At 40.9% G+C, this 22160-nt stretch overlaps 2 protein-coding genes across 5 annotated transcripts in view; one reads left to right on the plus strand and one right to left on the minus strand.

The window, feature by feature from the left end:
• The window catches only part of RBM45 (RNA binding motif protein 45), a 485504-nt gene that overhangs the window by 318573 nt on the left and 144771 nt on the right, over positions 1 to 22160 (minus strand). The window lies entirely within an intron of this gene.
• PDE11A (phosphodiesterase 11A) overlaps positions 1 to 22160 on the plus strand; it is a 385263-nt gene that overhangs the window by 267898 nt on the left and 95205 nt on the right. Inside the window, exons 11-12 of the mRNA XM_032292833.1 lie at positions 21160 to 21306; positions 21566 to 21673. Of these exons, the coding sequence (XP_032148724.1) occupies positions 21160 to 21306; positions 21566 to 21673 (255 nt within the window). The remainder of the gene's footprint in view (positions 1 to 21159; positions 21307 to 21565; positions 21674 to 22160) is intronic.

Genomic DNA, 22160 nt, shown 5'->3' on the forward strand with positions numbered 1-22160 from the left:
AACATAAGGCTTTCCTTTTTCTGGTTTTACTCTTTTGTTGTTACTATAACACAGAAATTAATATTGATGGAATGTATATGTGAACAAAGTAACTAGGGAATTCTCTGAAAAGAACATGCCATAAAACAGACAAGAAAAAATAAATTATTAAATTACTGACATTCAGTCCTAGCTGAGGATCTGGCCTCTCAGCACGTCAGGCTACATGTTGGAAAGGCATTCACTTTCAATGACAACAAACAGTTAAACTCCAAATGCTTCAATGCAGAACCCATACATATCTTGTCATTGGTTGAGGACTTGAGCCTAATTCAGGGCAAACAGTTTGATCTATAAGAGCTCACTCAATATACATCCTTCACTGCCATTCACATGGGCACCTGCTCTTTGCCAGTTTAGAGCAGCAAAATAGAGGGAGGGTGTTTTTGCTTTTCCAGAGAGCTAGTCAGATTGGAAATTAACCATAGTTAACAGTTATGATAATCAACAGTGGGCAAACATATTAACTTAAATTGAATACTATTACATGCATGTAAATTCTGCAGACTCGCATTAACAAATTAGTGGAAAATATCATTCTTGTGAACCTCTAATGAGTATAAATAATGATACAGTCAGATTTGTCTTAGCCAGACTCTAAGCTACTTGAAAATTGCTATTATCTTCGGTAACTAACAAAATGCCTGATACACAGTAGGCACTCAAGAAAACATTTGTTGAATGACTAAATCAATACATTGATGACTGAATAAATGAATTGATAAATAAACCAAAGCTTGCAACTCTACCTGAGCTTCACAGATAACAAGCCTTGGAAAGCTGTGAAGCATTCAGATCTTTTACATGTTTGGGTGTATGCATCTAATGGAAAGTAAATTCAGGAGACCTGAGTTGTAATCTTGTTTATTCACAACTCTGTGAGACAAATGTTATTGTTACCTCATTTAATGGATGAAAAGACTAAAGCCTAAAGAGGTAAAATAACTCACTGAAGATCACAGAATTAGTAGATCACAGTATAAGATTTAAATCCAGTTCTAATCCAGTGCTCATTTTGTTACCATTATAGGAGTCTACCTTCACACCTATGAATTTTTTGAGCAGTGAAAGAAGAACCCAGGGAGCAGGACAGGCTGCATTTCCCCACAGCATTAACCCTTCTTCTGTTTCAAAGCCCAGAGTAGAACATTGAAGAGAAAATGCTTATAAAATTCAGATACTGTTTTGGAGATGATATGAAATACACTGAGAATCACAATGCAGGCTGGATGAAAAACCTGAGCTCTCAATAGGTCACTGATCTCAGGTTGGAGTTTTCCATTCTTTTTCTCATGGTGGGTGCGGCAGAGGTGGAGAACTGGCTTATCCAGGTCTGGTTTGGCCATCATCATCACTAGACATGGGTTCACATCCCAGCTTTGTCTCACTTCCGACTGTAGGCAACCCCTTTGGGCCTCCCTTTCCACAGTCACAAAAGTGAGAGCAGAAAAATCATCTCAAGGGGTTGTGTCAGGATTAAATGAGATGAAAATATGCAAAAACCTGTATTTATTCTAGCACATCATAGATGCTCAATAAATATTAAGTGCCTCTTCACTTTCTCCTGTACTCTTAAATAAGATGATCTCATTTCTTTAGTCATCTTGTTTTTCTCTCTGGTCTTGCTTAATCAGTAAATTTTGGTTTCTTATTTAAAGAGGAGGAGAAATGGGTTTTCTCTTCCGGTAAAACTCTGGAAAATCTCAGACCCAAGGAACAAATTTAAAGCTAGAAATCTACATTAGACACAGCTTTCTGAGGCTCTACCTCCCAGGCTTCTTCCCCAGCTCCCATTACCCAGGGAAAACCACACTAATGATACAGACACTTCCGGGGCTTCCAGCACTGGCCAGCTCAATGGGAAAAAAACGCTTCCATAAATTATAGAGAAAGTCTTGGAAAGTTTACCTACAGCAGAGGATCTCATCATTTTTTGTGAGGAAGCACTATTAGTCATTTACATAAAGTTGGTATAGTGGCAGGTGTAGGTTTTCAGGAAAGGTTCTGGGTAGCACAGGCAGCCTACCCCTTCCTGCTGAAAATGATAACCACCAAGGAGAAGGAAGCATGATAGGAAGTAAGCCCATGAATGGGCAAATCCACATATCAGCTAAAACTCCAAGATCCAGATCTGACCCCAGGGAAAGCTGTTTTCTCAGACACATCAGAGCTTTGGATGTTTTTTGTTTTTTTTTTCTTACTCACTATGACTTTATTCACTATAAAGGGGATAATTGGGATACATAAGTGGGAGGTCTTTGTCAGTGGCTCTCAGCTCTGGCGGGACATTAGACTTGCCTAGGGAAGGGAGCCTTGAAAATAATACCAATACCTGGATGTCACCCCAGACTCATTTAAAAGAGTGGGGCAGTGGGCCAGAATTGATATACTTTTTAAACCCCAGGTGATTCTGTAATAGAGCTAGGAATGAAAAGCACAGGTCTAGCTAGTGTTTCCCAAACTGGCATCTCATAGAACACTGCTCCACAGAATATTAATACATGTGCCACATGCCCACAAAAAGTTTTTTGGTATTAAAATAATTTTGTTAAAGTGCTATATTAAATAAAGTTAAACAGGTGTCTTTACTGTACAATTTCTGGGACTTTATGCCCTTGGGGGCACTGTGCCTCAACTGGTGGAGTATTAACTTTATTCAGCCAGTTTTGTTGATCACACCTTTTATAAAGCCTATCAGCTGGTGACTTCTATAACAGTGTGCTAGGGAACACCAGTCTGAGCACCTGTTAGTCTTGGACTTGGCCTTGGTTACACATTATCAAAAAAAAAGGCAGAGAGAGTCTTGATATGAGGCATCCACCAGTGGCCATGTTCTGTAATCTGAAATGCCACAGGACCATCCAGATGCTGGCATTAATACTATTTTGAGAATGAGCCTTTAATTATTATGCTCATCATTAAATAATAGTTGCAATAAAGATTTACCTCCGGAATTTCCGAAGAGTAAGTCACTTTAATTACAGTAATGTATATTTCAAAGCTGTTTCATTTTTTTATTGTATTTCCACCCTGAAAAGAAAATTTGTTGCTGTTTTGAGTTATAAATTGCCCCCAAAGAAGGGGAGCTCCTAAAGATTCATATCACGTTAGTATACCCAGAGACACTCAGAGAGAAAGTCTTTAACTCCAACCAGGGATCTCTGAAAGGAGGTGGAAATAAAACAGAACTGACAGTGATATTGAGTTTGAGTATGTGCAGAAATTAACGATGTACTAACTATCTAACTGCCTAAAATAAAAATGGGTAGTCAGTGATTTGTATTTTACTGAGCAGAAGTGGCAAGTTTTCTTATGTGCAGCTGAGATTATGTACTGCTGTAAATGAAACCCAAACTCTAGTTCTCAGGATCTGAGAGGGAGCTCTTTGAGCCTGCATCTTCCCTTCGTAATAGAAGCCTGCATATTCCCTGAATATCTGATTTATTCCCTTTTCAACAATGTCATTCTTCCATTCCATTTGTAGTTGGTAATATATAACCATGAGCAATTTCTAAATCACATTGAACTAGTGACCATACTACACGCCAAGGGCCTTAGAAATTATTCAAATTCGGTATAATGAAAATAATAATGATAATAATTTGTATTACTGTTATTGCTATCATTAGTTGAGCACTTACTATGTACCAGGTTGCATGTGTTATCTTAATTTAATCATTAAAACAACTCTCTGAGATGAGTTTGGTTGGCCTTCTTGGCCTGATGGAAAGCTGCTGCAGCTAAGAGAAGTAAAGTAACTTGCTCAAGTGAGCATCAAAGCTGAGACTGGAACCAGTGTCTGTAAACGCTCTTTGCAGTGTGCTCTGCTGTTAAACTTACGGTATGTCTTTTCCACCAATTAAGAGAAATGACAGCTGATATATTTGATTTAAAGAAAATGGCTTTTGGCATTTATCCACATTATTTTCCACTATCTAATTCTAAAGCACAAAATTTCTAGTTGTGGCAAAAGCTATTTTTATATTTTATTTTTATTCCCCAGAAAACAGTTTCCAATGTTGAAGAATAATAATCTTATCAATATAAATAACCTACCTGCAGGTGTTTTATATCATATTCAATGACAAACTATGAAATGTAACATTTTTGCTTTGACAGCCTATGAAATCCATCATCTATTTTCATAGATCCTTCATTCAGAAACAGATTTGATTTTCAGGATTTATGGTCCGATCAGAAATATTTGAATTAAAGATTTGCAGCTTTTAAAATCAATATCAGGATTTACTAGTAAAAACCTAGAGTCAGTGGGTGAAATGTTATTGTAATCATTTATCCTTTGTGACCTTTAAAAGAATAAAAAAAAAACTGCTGTCTCATGCGTATAGTTTATATCCCAAAACACTAGATAAGAGCAAGAAGCTTTTTTCATTCACCCTGTAGTTCGTGACTCTTGCAAGAACTACCAGTATACTGCTACTAGGAGGCAGAGGCATTGTGTGATCTCAGTGTTTAATAAGACGCAAATAGATGAGATAGAAAAAGGCCTTTATTCACCTGCTGTGTCTTTACAAGAGTAACCAGAATGAAGAGAAGTATGACTTGATTCATTTTCAGAAGATAAATTTACAATCCATCTACTCTTGTTCTCTGATGGGTTAGCATGCAGGACTCCTGTATGAGTCCAAAAAATGGACTGACTCCATCTAGAATTTCTGTTTAATCAAATCATCCTCACAGAGGCAAAATATTTCTTCTCAGTGGTAATTCCAACTTTAAAAGCATTATGTTTTAAATAAATTATTTTATTTATCATATCATTTATTGGATTGATTAAACGTGTTTCCATGTGCTGGTGCTTTCTTGGCATAAAAGTATAACCATTATGATCTGAAATGCCTCATATTCCAGACACAGGCTACACAATGCTACCAATTGGAGTTTGATCTAAGAGAGAGATTGAGCAGGGCATCCTGACTGTTGGTAAATTCTGCCTCAGATTGCAAGGAGCACTTGGCAGGGGCTAGAGGAAAGGGAAAGTCTTGACTGGAAATTGGTAGATTCTGATCCTGGCTCTGCCACCAACAGGTGCTCTCACCTTGGGCAAGTTATTCAACCTCTCTGGCATTAGACAAGCAGGGGTCGGCCTACTATCATTTTCAGGCATTCTGAGTGATATTCAGAGGACCACAACTAGTCTCTTGCTGGTTTCTAATGAGCTGAGCCGAGGATGAGACCAAGGTCTCTAAAGGCTTTCCTGAAATCCCTGAATGCTACAGGCAATACGAGGCAAGCCATTTGTTGCCTGAGAACCCAGAATTCAAAATGGAACCTTCGATGTTGGATGCTGGGTGGTGATGGAAGTGGAAGAGGAATAGAGAAAGGGGAAAAGGATGATTCCAGCATCTCTAGGGTTTTAAGCTAGTCCAAGACAGCAGTTTGGAAGACCACCAGAATCGACTTCTTTACTTTCCTTCAAGAGTAGGAGACCCAGAGCCATCTTGGGCTTGGCCCAGATGCTCCACAGCAAACTCCCTGTGCCACCCATCCCATGCAGAGGTGAAATGTGGTGCCTTGAGGTGCACAGAGGCTGGAGACCAGGCCTCTGGGAGTTCAGGGCCAAAAACAAATGAGTCCAAAGTAGGGCACCAACGTCGGAACAGGGTGGTTCCCAGAGGTAGGGTGAATTCAGAAACGGGAGCCAAATTGTCAAAGCAAGGCACAGCTGAGGGAACACTAGCTATATATCAGGAGCAATGAAGGAGGTCCCTTATAAAATCATTGATGGTTTTCAAACTGTTCTTTACTTTCTCCTCTGCTAGTGAGGCTCCTACCCTCAGAGTACTGTTATACAAAGACAGCAGGTCAGTGTTTCCCCAGGGCTCTTGCACCACCACAATAAAGCTTTAGAACATTCTACTTCTGGCCTCCATCCAACTAACATTATGGAATGCTTTCTTTTCCTTCTTTTATCCTCCCCTGTGGCTGCCCACTTCATACCCTGCCCCCATCCTCAGTTTTTCTGTCATTGTTTAATACTTCCAGATAGTTCTCAGTTTCCCCTGGTGGTCAATATCTATCTTAATTCAGTAATCCTTATTTGATGCTAATGTTAGATAATCCCAGTCCATCTTTTATTACCTCCCATTTAGGTTTAGCTCCCCAAATTGCAAGTTTCATTCTCATCACCTTTTTCCTCTCCTCTTCACCTCTCACCCTCAGAGTCTCTGTTCAGGCTTACTTGTTAGTTAGAAGCTCTGCCTTACCCCACCACAAATCTCTTTCACACTGGCAAGTGAAGCCTGTCTTTATTGAGCATAGAAATCTAGGATTGCAATTCTTTTGTTTCATATGTCCGTAGATTTTATCTTTTAGCTTCCAAGTTTGCCTTGAGAGATCAAATACCAGACTGCTTCTTTTTCCTTTTAAAGTTACACATCGTTTCTGTTTGGCAGCTTATAGGATTCTTTTTCCTTCTACCTTAAATGTCAGGAATTTTATCAGAATGTGCCTGAGTATCGGTCATTTTCATTGTTTCTGCAGACTCTGATCTTTCCTTGGTTTAGGGAAATGGTTTATTTTTGTTTGTTTAATTATTTCATTTCCTTAATAGGTTCCTTTTTTTTTTTCTTTTGGAATTTCTGGTGTTTGTTCATTTTCCTCCTGGAGCTATCCTCCAAGTATTTTGTCTCTTCCCTCCAGATTTCCAAATTTGTACGTATTTTTTATGCTTCACTATGTTTCTTCCACTTAATCTTTCAACTCACTACTTCAGATCTCAACAAGAACCATCTTTTTCAATTTACCTACTAAATTTTTTTTTAAAGTCTCATTTCTAATCCCATTTTTCCTTCTGTAACCCTTAGATGATGATGATTATGATGATATGCAAATTGTCTTCTGTCTCCCCCAGCAGCTCTTTTTCTCTCTGGTGACTGGATTCTTCCTATGCATTATTATTTTCCTTTGTGCATTGAGGCTCAGGTCAGACTCCTTGGAGACTTCAACAGCAACAGTCCAAGGACTATTGAAAGGCGCTGAGGCCCCACAGGTAAGCAGTGAGTTCACAGGCAGGTGGTTGTCAACCTCTATGGAGACTTCAGCAGAAGACCTCTTGGGTTTCCTGGTCTCCTCAGCTGGCGGCCACAGCTGATGCCATCCCCACCTCTCAGGTATGGAGGAGGACTCAGCCTGCCTGATAAGCTGTGGTGGTGAAGATATACAAGAGGGCTAGGAGAACAGATGCACTCAGGTATGCTACTGCTATCCTTCTGCCAAGAAAGACCACTGGGTGCAGGGTGGTCCTAGAATTCCCAGGGCTCTCCAGCACTGGGCCTGGGCTCTCATCTGGCCCAGAGAGACCAGCATCTCATACCAGCCTCAGACAGAACCCTTCAGGGCCTGGGCTTTGCTGGCATTCTCAAGGCCAGGCAAGCCTGCTAGTAAAATGGAGCTGGTCCTGGATTCCCACTCTAGCATCTCACTGGCATCACCTGGGGAATGTTTAAGAAATAAGAATTCTAGGTCCTGTCCTAGACTCACTGAATCAGACCCTCAAAGTGGGGCCTGGGAATCTGGGTTAATGCAGTTTCTAGGTGAATCTGAAACAGAGCTGATTAGCAAAGCCACTGATTTAGGGTGGAAGCTGATGCTTCTGCCTAGGAGCCCATTTTAGATGTGGTTGGAGCAGTATATGCCCTGGTAAGAGTTCTGGCCACTGTGATTTTATATTCAAAATGGTAACTCTCCCAAAGACCTAAGATATACTCAGTTTCTCCTTCTTTCTCAGTATACCAGTTTCTCTCTCTTTCATGCAATTATTTTTTGTGACATGGTCTTCTATAGCTTGGGATAAGAAGGAAAGGTATTTGTGAACAGGAATGAATATCCTCTATTATAGACACTGGATTTAAACTTGCTGGGGCAATGTACAATAAGAAGGGCATACAGAGAAAATTGTCATGATAGTAACTTTTGCTAGGTTATGTTGCGGAAAGAAGCATTGCAAAGGTTTGTTTCTAGCTCTCACTACATGTCAGCCATGGGTTGGCTCTGGCTCTGTTGCTCCTTTATCCAGGATGCAGGCTGAAGGAGAAGCCCCATCTGAAACATGCCATTCTCATGGTAGAGGGAATAAAACAAGAGAGCTGGCAAAACTGTATGGTAAACCCTATGGTCTCTGTGTGTGCATGTGAGAGTGCATATATCAACCCACTTACATTCTATTGGCCAAAGCAAGTCATAGCCAAGCTTGAAGTCATTGGACAGGTAAATATCATCTCGTCATTCCGTGGGAGGCCTGAGTCACATGGCAGTGCATGCACATGTAGAATCCTCTCACATGTAAAAACGTGGATACTGAAAATAATACCATTCATCACAGCCATTGAGCAGGAAAGCTCTTTTGGAAATTGTCCCCATTAAAGAGGCCCAGTAAGGAAAAGCACTAGATAGACAGTGATTGAATAAGGTGAACTGGACCATGGCCCCCTACGCCTCATGGCTGGTGGTATATCAGTACTCAGTGATTCAGGAAGATGGGAGATGTCCTTTCTCCTCCTGCCCTCCACAGAGAAAACATGCACAAAGGGATCCAAAGGAAGTTTGAACATACTTTAGGTTCATGCTGATCTCTCTAAAATTATATAGTCAAAAAAAGTCATGAAACAATCAGAGAGGTCCAACTGGTTGCCACACTTGCCCCTAAGCAGATCATCACAGACTTCAGGGGCATCCTGCAAGGTTGCTAGAGCATGTTTCTCATCCTCCTACCCCCAACTAAATAACTCTTCCTCTTGCACACATTCCTTTATTCCCTTCCCCCAGTACCCCCAGCTTTTTCTGTTTTATAGCTTCAAGGTTTCCTCCTCCCCTCTGTTTCCTGAACTGGATTCCCCATTTGGTCTTAACTTTTAAGTCTCCAGCCCTACTATTCCTTTCTTGCTTAGCTTCACTGCTGCGCAGGGGCAGAGGAGGAGATGAAGGGAGGGGAGGAAAGATACCAGGTGGTAGCTAGCTTATCTTTCTTCCTGAGTGACACAGATACATAAAAAGTGAAAGTTAGCTCACCCAGCCAAGGCTGGCAGAGATTTTAGGGTCTTCTGCTCACACATTCTCTCAGTTCCAACTTGAATTTCAGGCATAGCCCTATTCAATCACCCCTTCCCAATTTCTGGGCGTTTGAATTGTAAAACTGTCCAAATTCTTACTCTACCCCACTCTCCACCTTTTCCCTTTAAGTTTCTAACATAGTCATAACTTATTGCAGTTTCTTACCAGTAAGTTAGTTAACTTCTAAGCCTTGTAAGGGTGTGGATTCAACAAGAAATTAGCTGCAGGTGGTAGCCACTAAAAAAATGCTGATTCCCTTCCTTTCAGTTTCATGCCCACTTCATATGTCCTTGTTCTTATCTCTTTTCTTTCACAGCTGAAAGCAAGAGAGCAGTATTTGCACATTTAACCCTTCTGTGGTGCTAACCATTAGTGATCCTAATTACTAGAAACTATGAAAGAAAATAAGTACAGTTATTGAAAACTTGAGTTTCACCCATGGTTTCTGTAATACGCATCTGTATTAAGCTTTGATTTTATCCCTTTCCTTGTCCCAAAAGAGAGCTAAAGAAAATTCATTATCAACCACTTTATCAAATGACTCTCCACATCATTAAATCATGCTGTTGTTTATGCAGAAGTAGGAGGCAAATTCAGAAACACATTACCCACGAATTCCAGAAGCATCAGAGTAGGAAGAGCAGCTGATACTTAATTGCCTGATTGTTTCGCTTGTGCTCTGGGACTGATCCCTAACACTTTCCTCTTGCTGGCTCTGCCACCCTGCCTCTTAGCTGGGGCCTCCCTTCTCAGAAGGGGGATTAAGAGTCGGAACCTCCATTACCTCTACTGACCTTTGGAAGTGGAACTTTTCTTCAGTCCTCAAGACATTGCCTCCTTTTACTTTCCTAACCCCCTCTTCCTCCTGAGGATCCTTTCACATCTTTTCACTGAATTTAGCTAACATTTAGGGGCAGGCTGCCAAGGGGTGGACTTCCTATCTGGTACAAAAATGAGGCAGGCAGAGTTTCTGTTCTGTTCTGCCCTTCAGAGAGTCCCTGTCTCGTGGGATGCATAGATACCTGTGCAGCACCTGGCAATGTACCTGACACATAGCAAGCCCTAAGTATTTGTCTAATGAACTGGATGAGTGGATGACTGCACAGCAGCTTCAATGGAGAGCAGTCTATGGTAATTGCTGTAGGAGAGAAAAGAACAAAAGGTAAGGGGAGATCGAAGTGAGAGGCATTGCCTGTGCTTAGAGGCACCAGGAAGAACTTTGTCAGGGGCAGTAGAGAAGATCAGAGCTGCAAGCCAGGGGTTCTGTCCAGCTAGGCAAGGTGAGGCAAACTGGGATTGTCACTAGGGCTCCCTGAGAAGGGGAAATCTTTCCTGGGCCTTTTCTCAACAGGATAGTCATACATAATTTTCTAAATACAGGGAGTATAATGATAGGAACCTAGGCATGGTAAGGGAGGGTGCACTCAACAAGATTGTTAGACTGGAGAAGCACTCCATGCCAGCTCTCCACAAGAGGGTCTTTTTTCCCTGGCAGAAAGAGCAGCCTGATAATCACATTTGACAAGGTTACAGCTCCCTGATCCTTATCTTTTTTTTTTAAAGAGACAGTGTCTCACTCTTTCACCCAGGCAGCTGCAGTGCAGTGTTGTGATCCTAGCTCACTACAGTCCTGAACTCCTGGGCTCAATCAGTCCTCCAACCTCAGCCTCCCAAGTAGCTCAGACTATAGGTGTGGATCATTGTGCCTGGCTAATTTTTTTTTCTGTAGAGACAAGATCTTGCCCAGGCTGGTCTCCAACTCCTAGCTTCAAGTGATCCTCCTGCCTTGGCCTTCCAAAGTGTTGGGATTACAGGCATGAGCCATCACACCCACCTCTTATCTTTAACTTGGACTTGATGTATCATGTTTCCCTCCAGTGTATCTTGGATACTCCCATATTGAATAGATTTCTTTCCAAGAGTGAATATGGTGCAGTTCCCTAAAGAGAAAAAGCCTTTCTTGATTGCCTTCTCTAAGGTACGAAGGAGAGGAAGAACTAGAATTGTAATTGGGACACTTTAAAGGAACCACCATTCTTGGGTCTGACATGGAATGTTTATTTTGAATTTCTAGATATTTAGAACTCAGTGCATTTGCAATAATGATAACTATCTGTTATGGACTAAATTGTGTCTTCTTCACTCCCAAATTCATATGTTGAAACCCTAATCCCTAGTACCTTAAAATGTGGCTGTATTTGGAGATAGGGGTTTTAAAGAGGTCATTAAGGCTAAATGAGGTCATATGGTTGATCCCTAATCCAATGACTGGTGTCCTATGAGAAGAGGAAAAGACACCAGAGGTGCACATGTACAGAGAGAAGGCTGTGTGAGCACACAGTGAGAAGGCAGTCGTCCACAAGCCAAGGAGAGAGGTCTCCACAAACCAAACCTGCCCAATACCTTGCTTTTGCATGTTCAGCCTCCAGAACTGTGGGTAAATAAATTTCTGTTGTCTAGGCCACCCAGTTTGTGGTATTTTGTTATGGCAGCCACAGCAGACTAATACACTGTTGTATACTGAGGGCCTCCTATGAACCTGGCACTGTGCTAAGTATTTTGTCTCACTTAAGCTTTTCAATGACTGTAAGACAGTTGTCATTGTGTTCCCTTCTCAGAATAGGACACTGATGCCCAAGGCCACAGCTTTAGCACACAGCAAACTCAGATTCAAATGCACATCTGTTTGGCTCGGGAGGTTATGCACTTGGCATCCCACCAACCCACATTTATTAAGTACTAGCCATGAGAAAAATACTAGGCTATGATAATTGCTGACATTTGAGAATCTTAATCCTTTCCTTATGGAACTTACAAATGATGAGAGACAGATTCACAAAGACCACAAAAATAAATAAATTTTTTAAAGCTGCATGGAGGAAAATCTCTGGAAGCAATAATTCCATGCTGTGCCACAGTGAATCTAAGCTATGTGGCATTCAAATAATTGTGTGGACAATATAGGGTAGTGGTTACAAACACAGAGAGCAGGGGTAGAGACATTAGGTTTGATTTCTAGTCCCAGCAGTTTTCTAGTTGCGTGACCTTCAGAAAGTTGCTTATCTTCTTAACTTCAGTTACTTCATCTGTGCTATGGAGGCTAAATTGGGACTAGTAATAGAATCTTGCCCATGAGGCTATTGCAGGACTAAATGAAATATTATAAAGCGCTTAGCACAATGCTTGATAACAATGCTTGATACACAATATGCCTTAATAAATGCACCATGATGAAAAAAAAATGCATTTCTAATGCGTGTTCCACCCAGCACTAACAAAACTAGCCAACCTGTCTAAACATGGTTGAGTTCTTAATTTTTAAAATTTTTTAAATTAATAATACTAATAAGTATTATTCAATTTATGAATATTCTCACTGACCCTTGTATGTGGGTTTTCAAATACAATTTCATTTCCAAGGTAGTTTTGCTCTGTCCACCATATTCAGCTTAAGTCAGATACCAACGTATTTCACCAACAACACAGTCCAGGCAAAATTAAAATGTTTGTCAGTGTGGAATAACAGTCTAACAGAATGGAAGACAGAATGAACTAATAAAATATCTGTGAGAAGTCAAAGAGCAGATTAAAAACGAAGCGTGTTCATGACATTGTGTGCATGCATGTACTTGTGTGTGTATTCAGGAACACCTCCATCCAGCCAAGAATAAATCCAGGTACAATTCAAGACAGGGAATTGTGGCTCAGGAATCAGGATACACACCCCTCTTTGCCTCACTTGTTAGATTAATTCTTCACTCCAAGTGATGGCTTTATTCAGCCCTAAGAGTAGAAACCTCTTTTATAATGCTTCATGTGCTTTTATGGAAAAAAAACAATATAAATATTTACTGGATGTATAAGTGTATAAATTCTTATTTATCTTGCCGCATTGTGGGACCATGAAAAACGTGGGAACTAGAGTCTATTTTTCTCTAAGAAGACACCCAACGGATTGTTGAGACAACGGCAGAGAGAGGCTTTGTTTCAGAAGTGACAAAGAGGCTCTACCCTACTTTTTGATGCACAGGATGGGAAGCTGTTTATATTGAATGCATAGATTTCGAAATCTTTCTTCTGACCAGCTCACTGGAAGGTGATGATTGGGTAACTAGCCTCATGTGTCACTGGTGACAGAGTACACTCCTATCTCCAAATAGCAGGCCAAAAAATGGGGGCTTGGGGTACGGAACAAGATTGAGGAAGAGCATGGGATACAGATAGTAATATGAATAGAAAACTTGAACAAACCCCTCTTCTGGTAGTGGCTCTGCACCGTCCTCTTCATCCTCAAGGTGGCCCACTATTGCCATTAGCTACTAAATCTAATCCCAAGCTTCCGGTTTCACCCTTTACTGGCTTTGCTCTATAGTGGGGTGCAGCACTGTGTAACAGAGCCATGGGCACTCATCAACCCAGTACGAGCAGGGTGAAATTGGGTTAACTTTGATCAAAACCACAAAAACAGAAAGTTGAGCCTCCAGTTTCCTTTGCTCTCTTACATTGTTCTCTACCATTTCACAGGCCTTGAGGCTTCACACCCCTTGCTGCCTTTTGCACCTTAAGAGCTTGGCTCCTTATTAGTGTTGGCTTGTTCCTTTGACTTCTTGTTACTGGCAATGCTTTGATACACTTGGCATTTTAAACTACGGAAACAAGGAAGTTTGATGTTCATTAGGCTTAGCTGTTTGACACTGAAGTGCCAAACCAACTCATGTGGTCTCTATTATTGGTTTACAAATCCTGGTCCATCTCTAGAGGCTGATGTTCCCAGACAAGCTCATCTCCTGTTGGTGAACAAGTTCTCTCATCATCGTCCTTCTTTCTTCTTTTTCTGCCCAGTCACTGAAAGTGTTTTCTCATGCCTGTGTGCTACCAAGCACCATGGAGAATGGAAGAAACAACAGTGGTTGTGCCTTCCCTCTCTTTGGTGAGGCTGCAGCAGGGAGGGTCAGCAAAGACTCAGAAAGACCCACAGTGCAGCAAGTTGGATTGAGGTAGGCAAGAAGCCATTAAGATTCAACCAAGCATGTTAAGAGGGCATGGTAGTTCTGGCAGGACCAAGACAAAAGGCAGCAATTTGCTGAGCTAGAAAGACCATGCTGGACTGGCAGCATCATCTTTGGGGAATTCATGTCTCACATCTCTAAACCTTAATGTCTAATGCAGTCAGCACAGCCTTAGCTGCCTTTTATCTCCCCCAAGAGCACTTCCTTCCTTCCATCACTTTCCTGCTACTAAGACATAGGAAGAAGGACACTATAAGAAGTTCATGACAAACTCACAGAGCCACCATGCTGCACTCACACATCCACCCGCAAGGACCCACCTTCTTCTTGGAGGGATGAAGCAGGCCAACCTCAGAGTCACACAGCTGGTAAGCTCAGATTGGAACTTGAAGATTGGGGTCACAGGGTTAGGTTAGGGTCCAAGCAATTCTCCTGCCTCAGCTTCCCAAGTAGCTGGGATTACAGGGACATGCCAACATGCCCAGCTAATTTTTGTATTTTTAGTAGAGATGGGGTTTCACCATCTTCTCCAGACTGGTCTCGACCTCCTGACCTCAGGTGATTCACCCGCCTCAGCCTCCCAAAGTACTGGGATTACAGGCATGAGCCACGGCGCCTGGCCCTTGCTCCCTCACTTATATCCTTCAGGAGCACATCCTTCCTTCTGGCTCTAGAGTACTCTCTCTTTTCTCCTGGTTCTTTCAAAATAGATAACTGACAGCCCATTAGACTCAGAGCCCCACTCAACCAAAAACAAATTCCTTTTTCCTGGAGGACACAGAGAGTTGCTTGGTCTTCACATTTTCCCAGAAGAGGAAAGAAAGGGTTTGCTGTTGCGTGCAGCAAAGAAGGGGAAAAGGAAGCACTGATAATTGTTTTCCCATACCAAAAGGGCCCAAACATTTGTCACCTGCCACAGCTAAAGTTGGGACCAGAGCTTCAAAGGGGGAGTTCTGGGAGGTTTGACCATAGAGAGTGGGGACTGGTCACTACCAGGGTTCGAGGGAGCCAACCTGGCATGGACAGTGAACAGAAGTCAGTCCTGGAGTCCCAGGCAAGCCAGGCGCCTTCACTGTGGTCCAAGGCCACTGGAGCCTGGCAAAGCGGATGCCCTTTACTTGGATGAACTCAAGTTTTACAGTTGTTGAGGCAGCCCAGGGCTCCAAGCCTATTAGGGAAGGTCTTGGATCTCTGTGAACAAGCATTGTTTTTGGTTGTTGTTGTTAACAATGGGGCCCTCTGTGTGTGCCTCCAGGTAATGCACCATCCTCAGAGGAGACTGGAACTCTATTCTGAAGTACTGTTGTGCACCATGTTTCCTTATTCTCCTGGTGAAACTTGTATTCACCCTTCAATGCCCACATCAGATGGTCCTCCTCCATTGTTCTTCTTGGCATCTCATAGGTTCACTTCTGTTGTTGCCTCTGAACTTTAGGCTTCTGCGGTTTTTTGTTTTTGTTTTGTTTTGTTTTCCTAGAAATCATTGTTTACTCTTCTTTCTTCTTGAGTAGACTGTGAGCATGCCAGGTATGGAGTCCACAGCTTTTCTTAGGTTTTAATACATGTGAATTTATAGACTTTCCCAAATGAGTTTTATGTAAGTAAAGACACAAACATTGTTCTTCACATGGGTCTAGGCTACTCATAATAAAAAAAGGATTGAAAAGCTAGTCATCTGGATATAAATCCTAAATGCCAGCCATGTTAGCTTGGGTACACCCAACTTAGTTTGCATAATACGGGAAGGGGTACCCTGGCTTGACATAGGCCCATTTTGAGAGGCAATGTCGTGGCTGGGAGCCAGTCTCTAGCACAAAGCTCTCCGGGTTCAAATCTGCCAATCACACTGTGCAAATTTGACCAACTTATTCATTATCTATTTTAGTTGCCTCATTGTAACATGGAATTAAAAATATACCCAAGCTCTTAGGGTTCCTGTGAACATCAAATGAGTATATGCAAAGTATAATACTAAAACGGCACCTGGCACATAATAAGGGTTATAATTATATTGGCAAAAGAAATAACTTTGCTGTCTCTTCCACTTCACCACAGCTCAACCTCCTGTCTCCATTAATCCCAGAGCCATAAGGCCCCTGACTACTGCTTTTGTCCGGAGGATTAAGAGAGTGAGTGGGCTGGAATTAGCAACAAGTCAATTTTCCTTTGAATTGCCAGGGCTGGACTACCACCCACGTTGTTGTTTCTTCCCGTTTTCTGAGCATCACAAAATGTAATATTCATGTGTCAAGGGATCCAGGATTGTATTTTAACGTTTTATGGCCTCTTTGTAAAGCTACCTTTTCAATTTTAGAGGAGGCAGTTTTATGACTCCCTTTGATAACCACTTAACTATTAAGACCCAAACAAAGAAGAGGAACGTCAAAGGATATCAGGTACTTCCAGCCAGCTAGAGTCTCACTTCTTGAACATTATTCAAATTAGCTCCAGGACTCATAATTCTGTGTTTTCATTTATTGCTGCAGTAAAGTAAATGGTTCTTTTATCCAAATGTTATTTCCTGGCTATTAATTCAGTAGTTATTTTGGATTGTGGCACTCCTCTTTGATTTAGAGATATGACACCTTATAAATATTTAAAAGTTGAAGACTGACACTTGGAGAAATTGACTTTGATTTGCTTTGTTAATATCCTATGGCTAGAGTAATTATAGGTTTGGAAGATGCGATCTCATTTTCTGTTTACCGGAAGCAATGGGGAGCACGTGCCTCTATAACAAGGAATTTGTCAATGGAAAGTTGTTCCAAATCTTTTGCAGACCAGATCTCTATGCTTATCTGCTCAGGATGCATACTGCCTGTTACTCTTCATAGTGTTCTCCAGACCCTGCTCTTGAACCCAGCAACATGGGGATGAAAACTACCCAGACTTCTCAAAATAGCTGAAAATGATCATTCCTGAAAGGCTTGGAACTTTCTTTCATCTACAAGTGCCAGCAAGGGTTTATGGCAGGGCTCAGGGTGATCTACAGACTGGTGTGATTTAAACATGGATCAATCAACCTATTAGGGGAAAAAAAGACCAGGTCAGTAAGGATGGGTCTTGGTGAACCAGAGGTCATTTTACATTTTCAACCTAATGTTCTTATTTCCTTTCCATTAACATTTCATAATGAAAAAATTCCTATATTCTTTAATTTTTAAGATAATTAAGTGAATTTAGTGCCTTTGAAGGGTAGAGGATTTACAATGGCATCAGAGAATATTAATAATCTACGAAGACAGGAGCCACCTGGAGCAGAACAGTGCTGCCTGCATCACCATTTCTGCTTCTTTGGTGACAAACTGTAACAAGTTTCAGCCTCCTTTGCCAATTCAGAACTAAACTTCTCTCCTGATACCAGAAAGATTTGTGTCTTTTGGGACAGGGCCTCTATCTCTTTAAAAGTGTTTTGTTTTGTTTTGTTTTCCGCTAGCATTTGATTCTGAATTGGAACAAATTACAGCAAGCTCAGATCTTTCTGAGTCCTTGGTATTCTCTGTTTACAAACCCTCAAACACGTGACAGGAGTAAGGAATTGCTCCGAAGCTTCCCTAAGGAAAAGAAAATGGTGTCTGCCTCTAAGATTGTTACAGCCTAATAAGTGAGTGCAGTGGCAGAAGTGAATCCACAGGGACACAGAATAAGAGAAAGAGAGCCACATGGTTGCAGCCAGGCCTGTGCACATAGAAGCAAAGGGCCTATAGACCAATCTGAGTTCTCCAAGCTGGCCATTCAAGGTATCACTTAATAAAGATAACTTCATTGATTTTTGGATAAAGATGATAGATTAAATACATTCATTTTCTTTTGTTCTCTCCCCAGGCCCTATTAAAACAAAAATAAAGGAGTTTTTTAAGGCATAAATTCCCAAGCCAAAGAAATTGGGAAGGGACTTAATGGGGACAAAATTTTGGACACTAGAAAACAGATGGATGAACAGGAAGTAATTAGTAAACTCAAGGCAGCCAAAATAACCTAGCAATGGGAAAAGCTGAGAGGCAAGCAGATTTATACCACAGACTCCTCCCAACAAATAGCTCAGGAGTTGACTAATAAAGTACCTTTGGAAGTGCTAATGAAGATGGGATTATAAACAGGAAAACAGAGCGTCTAAGAAGAAGTTAGAGCCCCAGCTCCTTTGTACTACTCCTCCACTCCTTGTCCTCTGGAGAGAGTATAATTGCAGGTGTTTGGGTTAGGGAGCATGAGGGTGGGACTGAATGAACAGGAGACCAGCACTGAGATGCCTCGTCCAACCTGCTTTCCCACTAGGTTCCAGTCAGAAGATTCTTCTCTGGGGATTCGGAGTAGCTAAAGAGCAAAGATACAAAGAGTTGACATTTGGTGGCATCCCCAAGGAAACAGGTCAGACAGATTCCACCTACAGAGAAGTCCCCAGAAACTCCAATAGAAACTTTTAGAGCTCCACTTTTACACAGGAGTGGAAAACTAAAGATTACAAGGCCACTAAGGAAAACTTCTAATATTTCTAAAGCCTCTAATGTTTTAAAATTATTGAAAGTTGCCTGATGAAGAAAGAGACTAAACCATTGATTGACGACGAATGGAACAAAAATGTGGTATATGCTTGCAATGGAATATTATTCAGCTTTAAAAAAGAAAGAAAACCTGTCCTATGCTTTAACGTGGATGAACTTTGAGGACACTATGCTAAGACAAATAAGCCAATCACAAAAAAGACAAATATTGCATGATTCTACTTGTGTGACGTAAAGTAACCAAACTCATAGAAACAGAAAGTAGAATGGTGGTTGCCAAAAGTGGGTGGAGGAGAAAATGGGGAGGTGTTTAATAGGTATGGAGTTTCAGCCAAAAAAGTTCTAGAGATGTGTTGTATGACAATTTGCATATAGTTAACAATATTATACTGTACACTTAAAGTTGTCCAGAGAGTAAATTTTGTGTGTCCATGTTTTTTACCACAATAAAAAAGGAGAGATAGTAAAACAAAGTACAGAGAGTGAAACAAATTATGAGAAGAAAATGACAAATAGAATTGTCATTCACATCCTCAGGAGGTAAGAGAACATATTGTATCCGTGAAATAAAATTAAGATGCCATTAAAAAAAATAAAAAGGAACATCCAGACGACAAAAGAAGAGCTCTTAGGATGAAAACCAGGTTATTAAAATCTCAAGAGTAAGAAGATCCTAGAAAACAAGCAAAAAAGAAATGAAAAATATGAGAAATGAAAAAAGAAAATGAAAACTAAAAGAAAAGAGAAATGAAAAGAAAGAAAGAAAAACCAGTCCAAAGGTCAAGTTAAGGGAATTCCAGAAAAATAAAAGAAAGGAAGAAGTCTTTAAAGAGCCTGTTTTCTTCTAGAATTAAAAGACACAATTTGCCAATTAGGAAAAGGGCTAACAAAGTGCCTAGGAAATGAATGAAAACAAACTAACGCCAAGGCACATTTGCATGACGTTTCAGAACTCTTGAAGCAAAAAGATTCTACAAAAATTGCGTGGGAGAGGGAGTTATTTTCAAAGTATAATAACCCGGAATAGCTTCTGACATCTCAAAAGTAACATTTAAAGCTCAAAAAGCAATGCCTTTAACATTCTAATGGAATGATTTCCAACCTAGAAATCTTACCTAGACAAACTATTAATGAAATGTGACAGTAATACAAAAACATTTCAGACTGCCCAACCTCACAAATCTACCTCACAACTTTTCTTGGGAATCTATTAGAGGATGTGTCTCACCAAAATGAAAGGAGAAACCAAGAAAGAGAAAGATGTGGGCCAGAGAAACGAGAGCGAGAGAAAAAGGCATCCCCACAATTATGGCGAAGGAATATCCTAGGATGAAAACTACACATCAGACATAGAAGATAGTTGGTCTAAACTGGAGAAATGCTGGAAGTACCTGGAGTGATTTATTCATGAAACTGATGGAATGCCCAAAAGCATATGAACATTTTGAGAGGAGACTTAGACAACTGGTAGAGAGTTTAGGGGTTGAATTATTTACAAATACATGGAGAACTAAGCTCCACCTATGGAGGAGCATAGAGTTGGGAAGGAAGGATTAATTATGTGGTTTCTGGAATGCTTAAAGCAGCAAGAGTTGGATTTAATCTCTTAGCCAAAGTAAGTAGTTCCAGGGCATAAATTACTGCCAGGGTAATATAAACCCAGTGAATAGACTAAGAGTATGAATACAGAATGGTCTCTGATAACCTGAAAATATAAAAGTGACTCCCTTATGAAGAGCGATCCAAAGAATATGGTAAACCCAATGAAATCAGCATACGAATGATTTCCAAAGATTTTTTTTTTCTCATTTTTAGGCTCGTTGGTGGGGCAGTTGATTGACAGTTGCCTAACAGAAGTGTTTTGAAAACCCTGAATATGTATGACCAGTATTGTAATTATGTTGTGACGTTTATATAGAATGAAGCTAAATAAGATAGCAAAATTGATCTCTTCAGTGAAACATATGCTTATGCTAAACCTCCAGATATCTCTATTTTATTAAGACAACTTATTTCCCACCAGAGATGTGCTGTCTGATCCTTTCGATCCTTCTGAATATACAGAACACGTGTGTAACAAAGAACATGTGTAAGCAACAGGATATAAGGATATAAGAAACAAGACAAAGTGGTATATTCCCATCTCCTCCTGAATAGCATCAATTAAAATTCACAGCTGCTGGCTGCCCAGATGTTTCTTGCATTTAGTGCTCTGTAATATGCATCAGAATATATTGTATGACCACGGTTTCCATAAACTTGACAGTTCTGTATTCTAAATTCTGCAGACTAGATCCAGTGTGTGTATTTTATCTTCAGATTAGCAGCCCCCCAACCCTGCCCCCACCTTCATTTGCTTGGGGCATTTGCAGTTCAGAAACAAAAGACATTTACAGCTCAGAGTTTAGCTGTATCAGGGTGTAAGTGCAGGTCAGACCTGATTTATGTGGCACTTCTGATAAGCAGGGGAGGAGAGCAGGATGGGGGTTTGGGAAAGCTGGTGAACTTGGCTTGACTTATGTCTTTTGCTTTTGTAGGCAGCCAACATCCCTCTGGTGTCAGAACTTGCCATTGATGACATTCATTTTGATGACTTTTCCCTCGATGTTGATGCCATGATTACAGCTGCTCTCCGGATGTTCATGGAGCTGGGGATGGTACAGAAATTCAAAATCGACTATGAGGTAAGATAGTCTGTCTTGGGTGATCCAAGCAGTTCACCTAGGATAACGTGTTAGCCACTCTGAACCACCAGTTTCCCAAATACAAAGTGGGGATGATAATCCCTGCCCTGCACACCTCATGGGATTGCTGTGAGAACCAGAGAGATGTTTGTGGAAGGCTTTTGATCATTGAGGGTTACTCAGGTATAACGTACCATTGAGATAAGGGTCCAATGGAGACCTTACAACTGCCTAACACACCCTCTCCTTTCCATTTCAGACACTGTGTAGGTGGCTTTTGACAGTGAGGAAAAACTATCGAATGGTTCTGTACCACAACTGGAGACATGCCTTCAACGTGTGTCAGCTGATGTTCGCGATGTTAACCGTAAGTGTGCTTAGTGATGGTGGAAAGCCATTTCTCATTTGTAGGAACTGTCAGGCCTTCTCCTTTACGTTTCCATTTCTCTGAAAAATTACCTGTAATCATTTTACGTTGGAACTTACCTGCCTTGGTTATGAAAGTATATATGTGCCAGCAATTTCTGAGCTTGAAAGCTGTAATATCATTGACACCTTAAAGCCAGTGTAGCCTTAGAATGATTGCTTGAGCTTCTGTTCAGTATTTTTCCTTGATAAACTGGTTCTTTTACAAAAGAAATGCTTACATTTTTATAGTAATCTTTTTGCAGAGGGAAAAAAAAAGTAATCTTTTTGCAGATGAGTAATAGAACAAAGAGATCACTGGATATGACTCTCTGGGCTGGTGGAAAGCCAGTAGGGAGGGGTGAACATCACCCACAGGAATGTGGAAATCCTGAGTGGATGCTTATTTGAGAGAATGCCCAGGGAGGCCAAGGGGATAAAGAAGAGGT

The sequence above is a fragment of the Sapajus apella genome, unplaced genomic scaffold (genome assembly GCF_009761245.1).
Source record: "Sapajus apella isolate SASKATOON/1434 unplaced genomic scaffold, GSC_monkey_1.0 scaffold28, whole genome shotgun sequence".
NCBI classification, from domain to species: domain Eukaryota; kingdom Metazoa; phylum Chordata; class Mammalia; order Primates; family Cebidae; genus Sapajus; species Sapajus apella.